Here is a 20,892-nt window from a genome sequence, read left to right on the forward strand (position 1 = left end):
TGCCCAAACTTCTTCTTCTTCAAAACCTTCTCAAACCTACATAGAAATGAGCCCACTAATTCCCTGTCTGTCTTATGTGTGAAACTACTTCTTCACCAACTTTGATATGAATCGGACCAGTCATTTCCAAGTTGTCTCATGGGCCAATTTTCCTATAAACGGCTTTGTTCATACTTACATTCAGATTCACACTTGCATTCAGAGGGTTCTTTGCATGTTTTGTCATCTTTACTAGGAGAAGAAGCGTAATATGGCGTGCTAATTTTTGTTCCTTTAAAAGGCAAACCCTGTATCGGAAACCCAACAGATCCCTTTATAATAAATGGGAGCTTGTGATGCGAAGAATATATTTTTCTGTTCCTATATTTTGTAACAGAAAAAATGAAACTCAGAACCTCGACTAACAAACCTGACCATCTTTACTAGTTGTCTTAAAAGCTAAACTACTTTTTTTTTACAATCTTTTTCAATTGTTAAACCATTCATTCACCAGTTGTATCATGTGCCATACACCAGGCCACTGCCTTCTACCTATATTATGTGCCAGATCTTCCCCAACTGTCTTATGCAGGACACTACTTATTCTTGATCCTTTCTATGTGCTACACCACTCTTTTACTAACTCTCACTATGTGCCAGATCATTAATTCCCTGCCAAAATTATGTGCCAAACCATTCCATCATCAGTTCTCTTATGTGCCAAACCATTCCATCATCAGTTCTCTTATGTGCCAAACCATGTGTTCAGTTTTCTGTAACGTACCAAACCATTTGTTCATCGGTTCTCTTATGTGACAAACGACTCCTTCACCAGTTCTCTAATACACCAAACCATTCCTTCACCAGCTGTCATGCTGTGACTGTAGATGAGATAGGGAGATGGGCTCCCCACTGTCCCTCGGGCTCGGGCCCTAACTCTCCCTGTTCCCAAAGGTACCTCTGAAGGTGAGGAAGTTTTGGCCTCGTGCCTCACTGTTCTCCTATTATAAGCTGTCCCTCAGGAGGCCCGGGACAGAAATGCTTGTGTATCAACACATAAGTTAAACACGGATAACAGAAAAGCCACTAACATACAAAAACACTGAAGGGCAGAGAGGCATATAGGGAAGGGGAGGAATTTACAAACCAAATAGGACTAGGACACAGAGAAAAGCATATGCCTAAAAACAGCATACAGCAATCTCCAGCAGCAACAAACGATCCCCAACTCAGCACCGCAACTCCAGGGAACCAGGAAGTAGAATTTCACTGGTGAGGAAGAGAAAGCCTGGCCAGGTTTTAAAGACAGAGGGAATGACCAATCTCTCAGGAGAAGCTGAGAGATTGAGCTGCATCTTTATAACCACCATAGAAATGATCATTATCCTTTTCAGAACCAAAGGAAACTAAATTCATTTCATATGGGACACAAAACACACAGGTTAAATGGATGACCTGCAATTCATAATATGTAATGACTTTCTACCCCAGATCTCTCAGGAGGATGTGACACACTCCTGAAATCAGTTCTCTTATGTGCCAAACCATTCCTTTACCAGTTTTCTTATGTGCCAAGCCACTACTTTACAAGTGCAAAAAATAAAGGTAACCAGCTCACCTGCTTTCTTGGCTAGTAGTGGTGCGTGGAAGCTCGGATATTTCGTGAAGCCACACGTGGAGTAAATCAATAATGAAAAAGTTTCCAGCTTCCAAATATACAAAAATGTATTCAAGGCATAAGAACAAGGATAAACGGACATGCCCCATCATAGCGGAAAGACACAGCAACTCATATCGAACAATATGTTCTTCTTCAAGCTGCTTTGGGGTGAACATAATGGGAGATATATACTACCACCCACCAATCAAGTTACAACACACTGGTGTATAATCACAATAAAATTACATACCCAAAAAAAAAAGAAGCAATAGTTAAAAACAATCTAATATAAGATGTATTACCAGGTATGGCAAAATATATACATAAACAATTCCAATGTGCAACAAAGAGGAAAAAAAAAAAAAAAAATATATATATACAGTGGGGAAAAAAAGTATTTAGTCAGTCAGCAATAGTGCAAGTTCCACCACTTAAAAAGATGAGAGGCGTCTGTAATTTACATCATAGGTAGACCTCAACTATGGGAGACAAACTGAGAAAAAAAAATCCAGAAAATCACATTGTCTGTTTTGTTTTCATTTTATTTGCATATTATGGTGGAAAATAAGTATTTGCTCAGAAACAAGCAATCAAGATTTCTGGCTCTCACAGACTTGTAACTTCTTCTTTAAGAGTCTCCTCTTTCCTCCACTCATTACCTGTAGTAATGGCACCTGTTTAAACTTGTTATCAGTATAAAAAGACACCTGTGCACACCCTCAAACAGTCTGACTCCAAACTCCACTATGGTGAAGACCAAAGAGCTGTCAAAGGACACCAGAAACAAAATTGTAGCCCTGCACCAGGCTGGGAAGAATGAATCTGCAATAGCCAACCAGCTTGGAGTGAAGAAATCAACTGTGGGAGCAATAATTAGAAAATGGAAGACATACAAGACCACTGATAATCTCCCTCGATCTGGTGCTCCACGCAAAATCCCACCCCGTGGGGTCAGAATGATCACAAGAACGGTGAGCAAAAATCTCAGAACCACGCGGGGGGACCTAGTGAATGAACTGTAGAGAGCTGGGACCAATGTAACAAGGCCTACCATAAGTAACACACTACGCCACCATGGACTCAGATCCTGCAGTGCCAGACGTGTCCCACTGCTTAAGCCTGTACATGTCCGGGCCCGTCTGAAGTTTGCTAGAGAGCATTTGGATGATCCAGAGGAGTTTTGGGAGAATGTCCTATGGTCTGATGAAACCAAACTGGAACTGTTTGGTAGAAACACAACTTGTCGTGTTTGGAGGAAAAAGAATACTGAGTTGCATCCATCAAACACCATACCTACTGTAAAGCATGGTGGTGAAAACATCATGCTTTGGGGCTGTTTCTCTGCAAAGGGGCCAGGACGACTGATCCGGGTACATGAAAGAATGAATGGGGCCATGTATCGTGAGATTTTGAGTGCAAACCTCCTTCCATCAGCAAGGGCATTGAAGATGAAACGTGGCTGGGTCTTTCAACATGACAATGATCCAAAGCACACCACCAGGGCAATGAAGGAGTGGCTTCGTAAGAAGCATTTCAAGGTCCTGGAGTGGCCTAGCCAGTCTCCAGATCTCAACCCTATAGAAAACCTTTGGAGGGAGTTGAAAGTCCGAGTTGCCAAGCGAAAAGCCAAAAACATCACTGCTCTAGAGGAGATCTGCATGGAGGAATGGGCCAACATACCAACAACAGTGTGTGGCAACCTTGTGAAGACTTACAGAAAACGTTTGACCTCTGTCATTGCCAACAAAGGATATATCACAAAGTATTGAGATGAAATTTTGTTTCTGACCAAATACTTATTTGCCACCATAATATGCAAATAAAATGAAAACAAAACAGACAATGTGATTTTCTGGATTTTTTTTTCTCAGTTTGTCTCCCATAGTTGAGGTCTACCTATGATGTTAATTACAGACGCCTCTCATCTTTTTAAGTGGTGGAACTTGCACTTGTGCTGACTGACTAAATACTTTTTTTCCCCACTGTATATGTACATATCAATACTGAAACATAATCTCTTTGCGTGCATTCAATCTATTTGGGACACAGGTTTTAAGATGAAACACCCAGAAAGCTTCTCCCATCATAAGGCATCTTTTAAGATCACCGCCTCTCAACGGAACACATACTTTCTCAATTCCCATCACTTGAAATGAAGATATATTTCTTTGATGTTGGAAAATAAAATGTTTGGAGGCAAAAGATATATTCCGATTGGAGCTGGGAGTATCAATGGGGGGAAAACACTCACCTTCCATCGCCAATTTGGTTATGGCATATTGGGAAGAAAGATTTTTATATACTGTAGAGAATGGACATTTTCTGGTATGGCAGATACATTGATGACGCCCTCTTTATTTGGGGGGGGGGCGATGTGTCTGCCATACCGGAATTTGTCGGGTATTTAATTTGTTCATGTATATATTTTGCCATACCTGGTAATACATCTTATATTAGATTGTTTTTAACTATTGCTTGTTTTTTTTTGGTATGTAATTTTATTGTGATTATACACCATGTGTGTTGTAACTTGATTGGTGGGTGGTAGTATATATCTCCCATTATATTCACCCCAAAACAGCTTGAAAAAGAACATATTGTTCGATACGCGTTGCTGTGTCTTTCTGCTATGATGGGGCATGTCCATTTATCCTTGTTCTTATGCCTTGAATAAATTTTTGTATATTTGGAAACTGGAAACTTTTTCATTGTTGACTACTTTACAAGTACTCTTATGTACCATACCATTCCTTCACCAGTTCTCTTATATGCAAAACAACTCGATCCCGCCTATCTTATATGCTAAACCATTTCTTACCAGCTATACTATGTGTCATATCACTCCTTCCTTAGCTGCCTTATACAACCAACTGGTTCTTTACCAGCTTTACTAGGTAACTCTATGGCTTTGTACCAGACCATTCATTGCCCCTGCTGTCTTACCCGGTCCGGGCTGCAACAAGACGTGCATCAGGAAAGAAATCCTCCAGCGATGAGAGGTACCGTAAGTCATGGTATACCAAGACTAAAGGGGGTTTTACACATAGTGATATCGCTAGCAATATCGCTAAAACGTCACTGATTTTGTGACGTTATAGCGATATCGCTATGTGTGATACTTACCTCCGACCGGCTCCCCCGCTATCCATCGCTGATCGCGCGAGATCGGGTGGCTCCATTTCTCGCCGTCTGCTTCCTGCTGGGCTTCCTGCTGTGTGAGACGAGCGACGCGTGGACGCGGGCGGGAGGGCATCAGGATCGCTGTGTGTGAAAGGTAAGTATCGTCCGCTGTGTCGCTGATGCATCGCTGTGAGATCTTCCTGTGTTGAAGCTCACTAGCGATCATTTAGCGATGCACCAGCGATCCTGACCGGGTCGTATCGCTGGTCGGATCGCTGGTGCATCGTTAAATGTAAAAGGGCCTTTAGGCTGTAACCCGAAGCACATAGGTTTCTACACTCTATGTGGCTTGCATGTCGAGCTATACAGCTTTTTAAGTTCTTAGAATAAACATGAAGTTTTATACTCATTGCTGGAGGATTCCTTTCCTGATGTACGTCTTCAATTATTTTAGACTTTTTAAAGCTCACTAGCTTGCACAGAACGCTGACCACTTATGTTTCATTTTAGCATAGAACTTTGGCACTAAAGTTTCAGCTCATTAGCAATTTTAGCACTCAAAAGTAGGTTCCCTCACACATAAGATGACATGCTTTCCCAATCTCTCACAATTTCTTTCTTACCTTTAAACCTTGTAAATCACAAATTACATTTTATAAAGATAAACTACAAGAAAAACCTCTAAAGCTTGATTTAAAATAGTAAAAATTCACAAAAGTAATCTTGTTGTAAGTGTGAAGAATATTAATCATCACATATATGAAAATCGATAGCTTATGGAGTAACAATGAACATTGTGGGATTATTTATATTGTAAAATCCATATTTGTAAAAATATACAGTACTGTGCAAATGTTTTAGGCAAGTGTGTGCTACAAATTAAGAGCACTTTCAAAAATAGAAGTGTTACAAGTTTATCAATTAAGAAGATACAAAGTGAACAAAAAAAAAGAGAAATTTGGTGTGACCACGTTTTGCCTGCAAAACAGTATCACTTCTTTTAAGTACACTTACACAGTTTTTGAAGGAACTTGACAGGAGTGTTGCTACAAACATCTTGGAAAACTAACCACAGATCTTCTGTGGATGTAGACTTGATCAAATCCTTCTATCTTTTCATACAATCTATTACAGATTATGTTGAGATCAGGGCTCAGTCCGGGCCATAGTATCACTTTCAAGACTCCTTGCTCTTTTTTATGGTGACCATAGTTTTTAACAACATTGACTGTAAGTTTGGAGCCAATAAGTTGCCTCCCTGATGATATTACGTGATGGATAAGTATCTGCCTGTATTTCTTGTCATTTTAGGACAACAAGAAAATGAGCAATGCTGAGGACCGTAGACATAGTGGTCAGCCAAGGAAACTTAGTGTAGCAGACGAAAGACATATCATGCTTACTTCTCTTCAAAATCATAAGATGTCCAGCAGGGCCATCTGCTCATAGCTGGTAGCAACCAGAGCGTTCCAGTTATACCCATCTACTGTTTGGAGAAGTCTGATCAAAAGTGGTCTTCATGAAAGAATTGTGGCCAAAAATCATACTTTCTAGATGGAAACAATGCTAATTGACACAGCTTTGCACTAAAACATATGCAGAAAAATTGCCGTAGGTTCTCTGGACTGATGAGTTAAAATTTTAAATATTTGGTTGTAACAGAAGGCAGTTTGTTTGCCAAAGGGTGGGATAGCAGCACAATAATGAATGTCTAATGTGGAAACAGTGAAGTATGGTGGAAGTTCCCTGAAAGTTTGGGACTGCACTTCAGCAAATGGAACTGGGCATTTGATGAGGATATAGTGGGGAAAAAAGTATTTAGTCAGCCACCAATTGCGCAAGTTCTCTCACTTAAAAAGATGAGAGAGGCCTGTAATTGACATCATAGGTAGACCACAATTATGAGAATCAAAATGAGTAAACAAATCCAGAAAATCACCGTGTCTGATTTGGCAAGATTTATTTTGCAAATTATGGTGGAAAATGAGTATTTGGTCATTAACAAAAGTTCATCTCAATATTTTGTTATATATCCTTTGGCAATGGCAGAGGTCAAACGTTTTCTGTAAGTCTTCACAAGGTTGGCACACACTGTTCGTAGTATGTTAGCCCATTCCTCCATGCAGATCTCCTCTAGATCAGTGATGTTTTTGGCCTGTCACTGGGCAACACGGATTTTCAAATCCCTCCAAAGGTTTTCTATGGTATTGAGATCTGGAAACTGGCTAGGCCACTCCAGGACCTTCATATGCTTCTTACGAAGCCACTCCTTCGTTGCCTTGGTGGTGTGCTTGGGATCATTATCATGCTGAAAGACCCATCCACGTTTCATCTTCAATGCCCTTGCTAATGGAAGGAGGTTTGCACTCAAAATCTCACGATACGTGACCCCATTTATTCTTTCATGTACATGGATCATTCATCCTGGTCCCTTTGCAGAGAAACAGCCCCAAAGCATGATGTTGCCACCCCCCATGCTTCACAGTAGGTATGGTGTTCTTTGGATGCAACTCAGCAGTCTGTCTCTTCGAAACACGACGAGTTTTGTTTTTACCAATCAGTTCTACTTTGGTTTCACCAGACCATATCACATTCTCCCAGTACTTTTCTGGATAATTCAAATGCTCTCTAGGAAACTTCAGACGGGCCCAGACATGTACTGGCTTAAGCAGGGGGATATGTCTGGCACTGCAGGATCTGAGTCCCTGGCGGCGTAGTGTGTTACTGATGGTATCCTTTGTTACAGTGGTCCCAGCTCTATGCAGGTCAGTCACTAAGTCCCCTCGTGTGATTCTGGGATTTTTGCTCACCGTCCTTGTGATCATTTTGACCCCACAGGGTGAGATCCTGCGTGGAGCCCCAGATCAAGGGAGATTATCAGTTGTTTTGTATTTCTTGAATTTTCTTATTATTGCTCCCACAGTTGATTTCATCACACCAAGCTGCTAGCCTATTGCAGATTCAGTCTTTCCAGCCTAGTGCAGGGCTACAATTTTTATTCTCGTGTCCTTTGACAACTGTTTGGTCTTCACCATAGTGGAGTTTGGAGTGTGACTGTTTGAGGTTGTGGACAGGTGTCTTTTATACTGATAACAAGTTCAAACAGGTGCCATTACTACAGGTAGTGAGTGGAGGACAGAGAAGCCTCTTAAAGAAGAAGTTACAGGTCTGTGAGAGCCAGAAGTCTTGCATGTTTTTAGGTGACCAAGTACTTATTTTCCATCATAATTTGCAAAATAAATCTTGCCAAATCAGACAAGGTGATTTTCTGGATTTGTTTTCTCATCCCGTCTCTCATAGTTGTGGTCTACCTATGATGTCAATTATAGGCCTCTATCATCTTTTTAAGTGGGAGAACTTGCACAATTGGTGGCTGACTAAATACTTTTTTCCCCACTGTAAATGGTGTTTTCAATACTGAGAAATACAGGCAGATATTTATTAGGCAATACCATCAGGGAGCCATCTGACTGACACCAAATTTATCATACAGTTAAACAATAACCCAAGACATACCGCTAATGTCATCAAGAACTGTCTTCATCATAAAGAAGAGTCCTAAAAGTGAGTATATGGCTGCACAGAGCCCTTATTGCAACATGATTGAGTCTGTCAGGGATTACATGAAATGGTAGAAGCATAGAAGATCTGTGGTTAGTTCTCCAAGATGTCTGGAACAATCTCCCTGCCGAGTTCCCTCAAAAACTGCGGTGTAGCTAGAGGAATTAATGTTTTAATGCCTTATTAATGAAGAATGTTGGTCACACCAAATTTTGATTTGATTTAGATTTCTCTTTTGTTCATTCACTTTATTTTTATCAATTAAGAAAATGCAAATTATTAACACTTCTATTTTTTAAACATTCTTACACTGTAGCATTCTTTCAACGCTTGACCAAAACTTTGCACAGCACTGTATATATGTGTATATATACACAGTACGGTGCAAACGTTTTTCGCAGGTGTGGATAAAATGCTGCAGAGTAAAAATGCTTTCAATAATAGAAACGTTAATAAATATTTTTTTTTATTAACAAAATGCAAAGTGAATGAACAAAAAAAGAAATCTACATCAAATCAACCTTTGTTATGACCACCCTTTGCTTTCAAGACAACATCAAAGCATCAATTCTTCCAGACACACTTGCACAGAGTTTTTGAAGGAGCTCGGAAGGGGAGGTTGTTCCAAGCATCTTGAGAACTAAACACAGATCTTTTTTCTGTACATGTAGGCTTGCGCAAATCCTTCTGTCTCTTTCATTTAGATTTCTCTTCTTTTCATTCATTTTGCATTTTGTTAACTAATAAAAATAAACTATTGACACTTCTATTTTTGAAAGCATTTTTAATTTGCAGCATTTTTTTCCACATCTGCCTAAACCTTTTGCACAGAATATACATCTGGAATATGATTTTGTTTGCCAGCTTTAGCAAATATGGTATGGAATAGTATCATCATGTCTCACCTCTTTTTAATCTGAATACATTTGCAGATTGTTAATGCACTAGTGATAACTTTTCCAATTTCTGTCGATCAATTATCATCTAAGCTTCTGAAAGGACTGATTGAAATGTACTTTAAATATTACATTATAACAAATAGAATAAAATACATTTTCCTGTACTGTAAAAAAGCTAGCCACTCACTGCATGGTAACTGCGGTGATAAAAGAGGTTTAGATAAGGACATATTTCTAAACTCATCCTATTTTAAAAACCTTTCAGCTATAATTTTCCTGTGAGGACATGCTGTGAAAGTGAAGTTATTGGAAAATAATGGTATTCTGTACCCCGGATAGAGTGCTTACTCTCTATTTACTTGATTGCCTAGTTGTAAAGGTATGTACAACTACAGATACTGTTTGTCCTGTCTAAACATCACAAATGTTATCAGCTAAGTGATTGGTAGAGGATCCGCTGACTTAAGGCCCTTTTACATTTAGCGATGCACCAGTGATCCAACCAGCGATACGACCCGGTCAGGATCGCTGGTGCATCGCTAAATGATCGCTAGTGAGCTTTCACACAGAAAGATCTCACAGCGATGCAGCAGCGACGCAGCGCACGATACTTACCTTTCACACACAGCGATCCTGACGTCCTCCCGCCCGCGTCCAGCGTCGCTCGTCTCACACAGCAGGAAGCGGACGACGAGAAATGGAGCCGCCTGATCTCGCGCGATCAGCGACGGACAGCGGGGGAGCCGGTCGGAGGTAAGTATCACACATAGCGATATCGCTATAACGTCACAAATTCAGTGACGTTTTAGCAATATTGCTAGCGATATCGCTATGTGTAAAACCCCCTTTATTGTTGCCAACTAAACATCAACTGACTGAAAAGATTTTTTTCTAATAAACATCTACCCAACACCAGAAAAACAAATCAGGGGAACTCATTGACCTTAGATTGGTAGAAGTTGTACACCATACTGGGCCATTTACAAAAGTAAAATTACCAAGTAGACGAAGTTCTTATGCATGACTAGTATTCAAGATTTAGAGATGACATTGCCTCCAAGAATACAGCATAGAATCAAGAAACATTCTAACCTCGGCATACACATTAAATTAATTTAGGCAAAACAAAGCCTCTTTGTCACGACTGGCCAACCATATAATGTGATCAATGTTGTGGGAAAAAGGCAGAAAAGGGTTGGTCAGCTGGATTTCAACATGCCAGGACATTTTGTTCTCAAGAGGAGAAATGCTATTGCCGGAGTGTTTCACTTGGATCTAACTCCCTTCTCTACATGTTGCATGGTGGCTCAGTGGTTGGCACTACAGCCTTGCAGGGCTGGGGTTCTGGGTTCAAATAACATCAAGGACAACATCTGCAAGGAGTTTGTATGTTTTCCTGCAGGTTTTCTGTATCCCTAGCATACTCCAAAGATATAATGATAAGAAACATAGATTGTGAGTCCAAATGGGAACAGCGATTACAATGTCGGTAATGTTTTTATCATTGGTAAATGCCCTTGACTAAAGCTATCTTCTGGAAAAGTGTGCTTTTACCTGTTTATTGAACCTAAATTTTGCTTCTATACGTTCCACAACAACTTCAACAAGTCCCACCGAACCATCAAGCTCAACCTGAACTTCTCAAAGTCCCAAATACATTTTCTGGACACGAACATGTACATCAAGGACAACACCATACAAACATTAATTTACCATAAGCCCACAGGACATCCGGCGTATCTTAGATGGAACAGCTTTCATCCAAGACACACTAAAAAATCCATAGCAAAAGATAAAAAAGACAGCGCCTCAGACAGTGGTGAAAAAAAAGCCTTACATTTTATTCTGCCTCCTGTGGTGACGTTTCGGTCCGTAGACCTTTTTCAAGTACAAAAAAAATCCATCATCTACACTCAAGCTCTGAGGTACATTCGGATCTGTTCAGACAGTAAAGACAGAAAACTACAGCTGCTATCACTGAGGAATACAATCCTACACCAAGAATACCGTCCTCTGGTGATAGATGAACAGATCCACAGATCCTCTTGTGGTCACATACAACCCCCACATGAAAATCCTAAGGAAAATTGGTGCTGATCTCCAACCCATAAAGACCACAAATTAAAAGAAATAATCCCATAAATACCACTTCTCTCCTACAAACAGCCCCCTAACTTAAGAAATCTCCTTGTCAGAAGTGTCCTCTCATCACCATCAGTGACGGACACATTATCATGTAACAGTAACAAATGCAAAATTTGTACCCACATATTACCCACAAATACAGTCCACATGCCAAACACAAATGAGGTCTATAAGGTCATGGGTTCCTTTTCATGTACATCCTCCAACGTGGTGTACATGATACAATGTACAAGATGCTCTGGAGGAACCTCTGTTGGGGAAACCATGCAAAAACTAAAAACAAGGATGAATCTACACCGACACACAATCAGGAATGAAATGGACACGCCTGTGGGAAAACATTTCTCTGGACCTGGACACTGTATGACAGACTTAAAGGTGTTAATACTAAATGGTCATTTTAAGGACGACAGAGAGAAAAATGTGGGAATTCAAACTGACAAATATATTAAATTCTCTGACAATTTACCACCTGGATTATAACTCACTACATGGACCCGATTCACACTTCCACCAGATGGACTCCAGATAACTAAGAAGAACATTCCCACTGCCTCTCCATTTGTAAGAAAATGCCTAATTGGATTTCCGTGGCTTATCTTTAGGAGGCATCACGCCTCCCACCTCATGAAACAAAAGTCCTGCAGTAGTATCCCTTAAATTTTGTACCTTTTGTCTTATTAAAGGTAATCTGGAGAATGCTGTAGATAAGCCCCTGATGTCGGTGCCGGCAGCCCATATTCAAAAAAGGGGTGACAGATTCCCTTTAATTCATTTATAATCCTGCTTGAAGAAGGAGCCTCTGTGCTCTGAAAGCTTGAAAACATATATTATTTTCTGGTTCTTGGTTAGCCAATAAAGGTATCACTCTGAGAATACTTTTGCCATCATTGGGCATAAAAGTATTTACATAAATTGTCATGCAAATTAGGCTAGTTTCACACTAGCATTCGGCAGAGCTGCGGAGGGCTGTGTACTTCCTCTGATAAGCCCTGCCCACTGCTGCACCTCTTTCTTCAGCTCTGCCTACGTTGGCTGGCTGCAGATTTGATACAATCAGTGTTTTATCAGCAGCAGATTATCACAAGAGAACTAGTAAACTTGCTGCCATGTAGTGCTGAATATTCATGAGTTCTGTATAAATATACCCCCATCACTGATTGGCAGCTTTCTGCCTATGCATAGTGCACACTGAAAGCTCCAAATCATTGGTGTGGGTCGGTTATAAAGAGCTCAGCATTCAGAGCACTGGTAGATCTGCTGCAGCGTAAACAGTAATTTTATCAGAACCGTAGCAAGCAGCCCAGTAATGGATACATCACTGGAATCAGGGTCTCTGTCTCTATATCATGCTGCTCATGGATGGTGTAGCAAAGATTTGGTAAAAGATTTCCTTTAAGAAATGACCACCACAAAGCTTCATAACCCTACTCTGCCACCTTTCCTTATCCTACGTATATAAAACATATAATTATACTATTTTATTTAATGATAGAAATGAACTTGCAAATTGCAGTCTGCAACTTTGGTCATTTAGCAAGCTTAGGTCTTGACCCCTGTCATCGTTCCACAAAACCATTTTCTTCACCTATTTTTTTTGGGTATCAACCAGTTGTCCTGTTCATGACCCAGGCTAGACTACGGCAAACATAAGACGTATTACCTTTACCTCTCTAACAATGTATTTCCATTCTTTCCCATAACACACAACTGCTAAGTATGAGAACATGACATGTTGTGGACGGCTATTTACGAGCCAGACAAGAAAAAACAAACAATTCTTTTAGCCCTTAAGCACAGTATCCTCTATGTCTAGAGGGAAGAAGGTTTAATCGTAGACACAGATTCTTTACTGTAAGAGCAGTGAGACTATGGAACTCTCTGCCGCATGATGTGGTGATAGTTAATTCACAAAGCTTCAAGGCGGACCTTGATACCTTTCTTGAAAAATATAACATTACAGGTTATGGGTACTAGACTCTGTGATGGTACATAGGTCCAGGGATCTAGTCTGATTGCATTATGTGGAATCAGGAACAAATTTTTCTCCTAATATGGGACTCCCCTATTGGTTTTGCCCTGCTTTGAATCAACATGTCAGACTATAAGTCTACCTAGAACCTTAACAAATATGAATCTATATGACCCTATACATAGTTCAGGGCAGTACCTAATGCTTCTCCACATGGCTCCAATTCATTGCGTTTTTGCATGAAACACACAAAACAAATCATACCATACCGGAACATGTCGTGTACAGCAATTCAATTCTTTATAGCAACATGCAAAATGAATTGTAGCCTGATGAAGGGCATACCTGACCCATCCGCACAACTCATACGTAATGTTCCTCCCATACAAGACTAAAGTCATGTACGTTAGAAACCTTTTACTGGAAACAATTCATTTTCTGCTTGATGGTTCCCTTTATCTACGATATAAATTGTTTACTCATTGTATTATTAGACCTGACAATTTATGCATGACCGGTGGTACGCAGCCAGCGAAAAGCACAAGTATATGATTTGGATACTGGAAATGAATATGCTAAACTAGCTGTTTGTCAAAGAATAAAATGGCAAAATAAGATCTAGAGAATGAAATCAGGGCCAGGAAATGAACCGGCGCAAATCATTGTTCAGGCTTTATGAAATGGAAGTCTCCTAATGCGTGGAGCCCGCTCATACACCCCTGTGCTATCCTGCTCTTGATGCTATTCTTTGTCACCATGTGTGGCATTAATTTTAATAACCCTGTCTTAAGGGCCCCAGTAAATGATAAGAAACAGGATTATTTTACTTAAGGAACAAATGGGGAAAAAATTCAGGAATGATGAGAGGATTACAAAAATGTTTTAACTAATAGAACCAGGGGGGGGGGTAAAATAAAGACACTAAGATGAAAACCAAATAGTGTCATGGAATTACATATGGGGTTTTGATGGGCTTGATTTTACGTCAAAACTCACCATCTCAAAACCACTTCTTTTCATCCGCCTGCAGGACTTGAGGTAAGTGCGTATGCGTTTTCTGGCACGCTCTTGATACTCAGGGAATTGTCGCCTGCATGAGTCAATGATTGCCTGGATCTTTTCTTTGGGCTGCTTAGAGATAGGGACCATTCGGTCCAAGTTTTCATCTACAAACAGCCTGACAAACATCTGTTGGTAAGAGGGAGACAGAGGAGAAGGGGTTGGACGACTGCTCTTGTCTCTCATCTTACTACCATAGATTCTTGATTGGAATAGATACGTTGTCATGAGCAGAAGATGGTGGTAAAAAAAAAAAAATGAAGCATCATCTCAGGCCAAATATATTTCCTTACGAAGATATCTCAAGGCAGCAGGTAGAAACAAAAGGATTAACATTGCAAAAACACATAAATATCCCATAAAATAAAAAAGGTAGCAAACATTGCTTTACTGTATCACACTTTCTGTCGTTCTAGAAGTGAAAGCAAAGCAAACATTCAGAATACATAAAACATATATAACAAGCAGCACAACACAAAGCTCTAGTCTAGTTATTATCTCGGGCAGTCTCTAAAGCAAATAAAAGAAAGGAGATTACCGCAAAAAGCATAAACATAAAATAGACAATGTACAATAAAAAAAGGCATATATAGCTCAATGAAGAAGTCATCGAAATACCTAAGACGAGATCAGACACAACTTGGAAAATGTTATTAAAAAACCCCATGTGTATATTTTTTTTTACTGGGAAAACAGTTACAATTAAATTAGTTTGTAAAATGACTATAGTTACTCATTGAGAGTGAATCACACAAACTCCTAATCTATTTACAAAAGTCCAAAATTTTAACAATGTTATAGCCAAATGGACTTTATCGAGGAAGTGTGTATTTTCCAGAACCATCTATAAAACTTTCGTGGAAAATATTAAAATACAAAGTACTAAAAAAACAAAAAACATTCTCATCATTATCTTCCCCAGTTGCTGAAATTAATTTTTAAGTAAACTTAGTCCACGTTCCAAATGCTGTAAAATGCCTATACGTTGAGAGTAGTGATGAGCGAGTATACTCGTTGCTCGGGTGGTCTCCGAGTATTTTGGCGTGCTCGGAGATTTACTGTTTGTCGACACAGCTGCATAATTTGCACCTGCTAGACAGCTTGAATACATGTGTGGAATTCCTAACAGGCATTCCTCCTCATATGAATTCAGGCTGTCTAGCAGTCGTAAATCATGCAGCTGCGTTGACAAAAACTAAATCTCCGAGCACGCCAAAATACTCGGAGATCACCCGAGCACACTCGGGAAAACCCGAGCAACGAGTATACTCACTCATCACTAATTGAGATACATTCTGGTAATGTAACAAGGTAATTTACCCAAAAATATGTTGTTTTTTTTTAACTTGTATCCCATTTAGATGGAATAGTCCATAAAGGTTCTAAAGAAGCCAACAAATATCGATATATGTAACAAAAAGCAGAATATGTCTATTGGCAACAACTTTCCAAAGTCATCTGTCACTTGTGGCCAAAGAGATGACACATAATAAAAGAAAATGTAACCTATAAGCATAACCACTATGGGGACCTAGCGGAGATATGTTCTGCAGTCTTGCTTGTCACAATGATCACTTACATTAAAAGCTTTCAGGCGTTCTGCCTCCACTCCATCAGCTTCAGTTGCCTTCTCAACATCCTCGTGGTCATCGTGGTCATCTTCATCTTCATCACCCCGATTCAAAGACAAATCTTCACCACAACCACCTACACTTTCATTTTTTCCAGAGTCATAGCTGGAGTAGCTATGTGCTGGAGACTGAGAAAAGAAGAAGCTGCATCAGTTGACACAAACGATTTCCTAACCAATAAGCCTAATGAAATAAAAGACATAAATAGGATACATTTCAGCTAGCCAAACATGATTCCTGAATCTATACATTTTCTCAAAATTCTTCTAAATCTATACATTTTCCATGCAATTTTTACTTTATTTACTTATTTCTACTCTTTTTGGAAATTGCATATCTTGTGTTATTTTCGTGTAGTTCAAAGGGTCCTTCTCATATAATTAATTTTAGATTGTTTTATTAAAACTTTTATTCATAAATTATGCAAAACTGGACCAAACTAAACATAATAAATTCTAAATTGAGTAAAATATATAATAACTTTTAGAAAAGTCTTTCAGTCAATGTTCATGTCCTTTTATAATAAGCTAGAGAACAATTACCATAATCATGGCTTCATATCTAGTATAACACAACATAGTGATAATAATAATTTGTGAATAGAAGAGTCCTATCTATGTATTTATGCAAAATCCTATGTGATTGGGCATGAATTAACAAGCCATGCCCAGAACAAACGATTTTATTGCATGCGGTCTGCCTAAACAAGCTATTAAAGGTAATCTGTCAGCAGGTTTTTGCTATGTAGTCTGAGGACCATATGAGATAGGGGCTGAGGCACAGATTGCAGGGATGTGTCGCTTATTAGGCTGTGTGCTGTAGTTTAAATATAATGAATGTTTTATCACCAGATTTTCTTTGACCAGACTAGCTCTCTTGTACCAAGTGGTCCTACCACGCCCCCTCCTCTGATAAGCAGCTTACTATTAATAGACAATGTACATAGAAAGCTGTGGTGTGGGTGGGGTCAGCTTTTTGAGCTCTGTTACATGCTACTTCTAAAATCTCTGATTGTATCACAACTGCTGGACCCAGTAAAGTAAGTGATACATCGTTGAAATCAGGGTCTCCTTTACTACATTATGCTTCTAGGTTGCAAAAACCTGGTGACAGATTCCCTTTTACCAACCTCTGATCAACTTTCATTTGGCCCATTAGTGGCCATTTAATGTCATCGATAGAAATGCAGAATTAGTCTGAACTTAAATAACTGACTTACAGTAGTTAGTATGGTATTAGCTTAGTTTTCATTATCCAGTAGAAGTGTATTTCTTCTGATAATTCATCAGGAGATTACTATTAGAATATACCATTAAAATACACATTGTTCAGATTTGTAAGATTTTTTCAAATACTGAATTCTTTCTTAGATCTTGCATGCTCTGGAAAATCTAAATATCAGGATCCTGTCAGCGCCGGCGGACTGCCGCGGCTGAGCAGGGTCACTCACCCAGACTACGGGAGGGCCCGGGGTCCGAAACTGCAGGGGAAGTTCTGAGAACAGGACCTGCGACACTAAAGGTAGTAAAGAGTACAAGGACCTACGATCATGTGACCACAGGGGGCGTGGCTTAGCGTCCTGCTGCAGTAGATGACTGTAGGATTCTATTACAGGAATACTGGAGTGAAGATTAGGGGAACTCAGGTCAGACAAGCGGGGGGGTCATACACAGAGAGGGCAGCGTGGTACCAGAGGAGCAAGCAGAGAATAGTCAGAACGTAAGCAATGAGTCATACACAGAGATAGCAACGCAGTACAAAAGGAACAGGCAGAACTCGTAACAGGGACAGAACCGGGTCAAAACCAAACAAGCATAAAGTATCACTGTCACAAAGCGCACCAGGGTCACAAACACTCGGCCAAGGATCTGAGTATAAGCGACAAATGAGTCCACAATGAGGCTATAAAAAGCCTTGCAGAATCTCAGAGTGAGGCCGTCCAGATTAACCTCTGAACTACCTAATCCCATGAACTAAGCAGATAATGACAATTTTGTCCTTGTTTCCTTCTGGGACCCTCAGCAGTCCCTTAGGGAAAACTTGGCAGTAAGTGTTTAGTTTTCCTGTAGTGCCACAGCAGGGGAAACAGAGCAATGAGCAGTACCCATTCAAATAAAAAAGACTGTGCATGAGGACAGGGCAGGTCCTTCAAAGCAACGTTGCTGAGGAATAAGGATCCTGAATTGAGGACCCCTCTAATAATCCTGATCCGATGTAATATAGGGTATTGTATTTTATCCTGCTGCTCTTCTTATAATTGGTATAATTTGCTTTGCAATGATAACTGTAAAACCGCAGTATTGAAAGGAATTGCCATAAAATTAGTGATAATAACATTCTACTGGTGAAATCAGCCCAATCCATAAAATGAAAACCGATCATCTTTCTGTGTGCAAACTGTTCCCACAAAAACGACACAGTCTATTTTCTCTTCTAGTGGCTTTATGCACAATAAATCAGGTTGAAGATGTTATATAGCCAGGGGGGCAGGCTCAAGCTGTGGGGCTTATAATGATATTTGTGCAATCTTGACTCTGTGAATGGGTACTTGAATTTATGGACATCTTAAATGAGCTAATGAGATATATTTATATGAGCTGTCTGAAGAGACGTATTAGCATGCTGTGAAATTTTATTGAGGAGATGGAAGTATCTATTATGCTTACATCCTATTCAGCAGGTCATTTTATTCTTACCTTTTCATTATAGTCATCATTTACTTTATTGTTTTAAACTAATAGATTCCAACTCTGATTTATAGCCTGAGACAGGATGAGACTTCTTTAATCTCACTTTGATTAAAACATCTTAAACAATTGATGATGTGATCAGATGGCAGGTTAATGGTTCTATCTGTTAGGCGCACATACAAGCATATTCACTATAGCTCTGTATATAACAGCATAAAGAAATATAATGTGCCTTCAAATATTGTAGCTAGCAGGAAAATTAAAGGGGTGGCCCATTACATTCTTGTGCCCATCTTAAAAAACAGACACTGCCAGTAAGGCCTGTTTCACACTTCCGTTTTTGACCATCAGTCAAAATCCGCTGGTTTTTGAAAAAAACGGATCCGCCATTTTTTTTGGCGGATCCTTTTTTTTTTCCCCATTGAGTTGCATTACCGGCGGATCTTGACGGATGGCCATCCGTTGGATCCGTTTTTTTGCGGATCCGCCAATATTTTTGCGTCCGCCGGCATGCCTGGACGGACCCTGCAACGTTTTTTTTGCTGCAGGATCCGTATTTTACAGTGCGCATGCCCGGAGAAAGGAAGTCAGCCGGAAATTTAACCCTGAAATCCTTTCTGGCGGACGGAAAAAAATTCTCTCTCTCTCTCTCTCTCTTCTTCATTCGGCGGATCCGTCAAAAAAAACGGATCCGGTGGCATCCGTTCACATCAGTTAGGAACAGATCAGCTTTTCCGCTTTTTTGGTGGATTTTGACTGACACAAAAAACTGAAGTGTGAAACAGGCCTAAGGAGCGCAAAAGGAGACCAAAATCTCATACTTTGAACTTATACAAATCAATATTTCTGTTATGGGCATGTCCGAGTCCTGGTTTTAGGGTATACAGACCAAGCAGAGTAAGGAGCAAACTTCAAAATTCCGTGTGAACAGCCCCTTATCAACTGAGTGCCTTACTAGGGGGTACTGCTTTTCTTTGAGCAGACCATTAGGCTGTTGTCAGGAGACTTTAGTGGCAAAGCAATGCTCCCTAAGAAAAAGCAGGCAGTGGGAAGTAGCCACCATATAGGTCAATGTTCAACACTTTAAAAAGCATAACTAACTATGTGATTTAGGATAATTAAGCAAGCTATGTCTTCTCTGATAGGAAAATACACCCATTGGAGGGCAACAGTTTCGGGTGTCTTGTGGTTATTGGTGCCGAGCACGTTACTTGTTGGCTGTGTTTGAGGTCTTTGACAGAGGTCTATGGGATAATGTTTTTCCTTGTGGAGACTGACACCTGGCAAATGAAATTTTTTGGTTCATGCAATGCTCAATGTAAAAAAATTAGAAGACTTTGGTTTCACAACCGGTACCCAGGAACTCAAGTAGCACAAGTTGTATATGGTAACCTACATGGAACTGACACTCCCTTCGTGCACCAGTCTCTAATAGCTGAATCTACTTTTTAATAGTATGAATCTTACTAAATGTGGTCATGGTCTGCTCTCACTGATTTAAGCCCTATGCAGCACAGAATATGATTATTCCATACTATACATCCTGTATAATGTGGTGTTTAATGTGAGGTTTCAATAAGAAACTCAAGCAAAATAACTTAGTCCCTACTATAATGTTCCTTCAGTTCCGCATCCACAAGGCCAGCGAGAATGAAAGAGATTATCTAAATGCAAATAAATGCATGAAAGTATCAACCATCTGCTGGCCAGACATTCAACATCAACCTTTTCTTACTAGAATTCTTAAAATATTGGACTAATTCCAGACTGTGAGATTATTTTTGCCTTGTTGCTGAATTAGCATAAAGTCCACACTGATAGGAGCTGGATTAAAGGAGTTTTATAGTTTTTATTTTATTTTATTTAGTTTTGAGAGCTGATCTCATGGACTGGAGGTGAGGACTGACTTTTCAGCAGTCATCTCATGAACCCAAAGATTTTAGATTGAGCCTATACTCCATTCTATGTGCTTGCTCGGGCAGGAGGTGAGATATTCTACTTCTCCAGCTGCACTTCTGAGTGATTGTTGGGGTTTCATTTAATAATCTGTCATGCTGCTATTCACTGCTAGTCATAGTTAGGGGGCAGACAGACAGACATATTTCTCGTACGAGGATCACATTGAAATCCTTGGACTGACCATCAGCTCTCCTGACCTGAGCGTGACAGCTGCATA

General features: G+C 39.8%; 1 protein-coding gene across 5 annotated transcripts in view; it reads right to left on the minus strand.

The window, feature by feature from the left end:
- Window positions 1-20,892, minus strand: part of NOL4 (nucleolar protein 4) — a 464,933-nt gene that overhangs the window by 73,145 nt on the left and 370,896 nt on the right. For 3 of the 5 annotated variants that reach the window (XM_073583739.1, XM_073583738.1, XM_073583740.1), the window contains exons 7-8: window positions 15,975-16,154; window positions 14,333-14,524 (exon numbers count right to left, since the gene is read on the minus strand). In XM_073583739.1, the coding sequence (XP_073439840.1) occupies window positions 14,333-14,524; window positions 15,975-16,154 (372 nt within the window). The remainder of the gene's footprint in view (window positions 1-14,332; window positions 14,525-15,974; window positions 16,155-20,892) is intronic. The other 2 variants (XM_073583742.1, XM_073583741.1) reach the window with 1 other exon arrangement.

This window comes from Dendrobates tinctorius, unplaced genomic scaffold, assembly GCF_039654945.1.
Source record: "Dendrobates tinctorius isolate UK_male_01 unplaced genomic scaffold, ASM3965494v1 ptg000081l, whole genome shotgun sequence".
Lineage (NCBI taxonomy): Eukaryota > Metazoa > Chordata > Amphibia > Anura > Dendrobatidae > Dendrobates > Dendrobates tinctorius.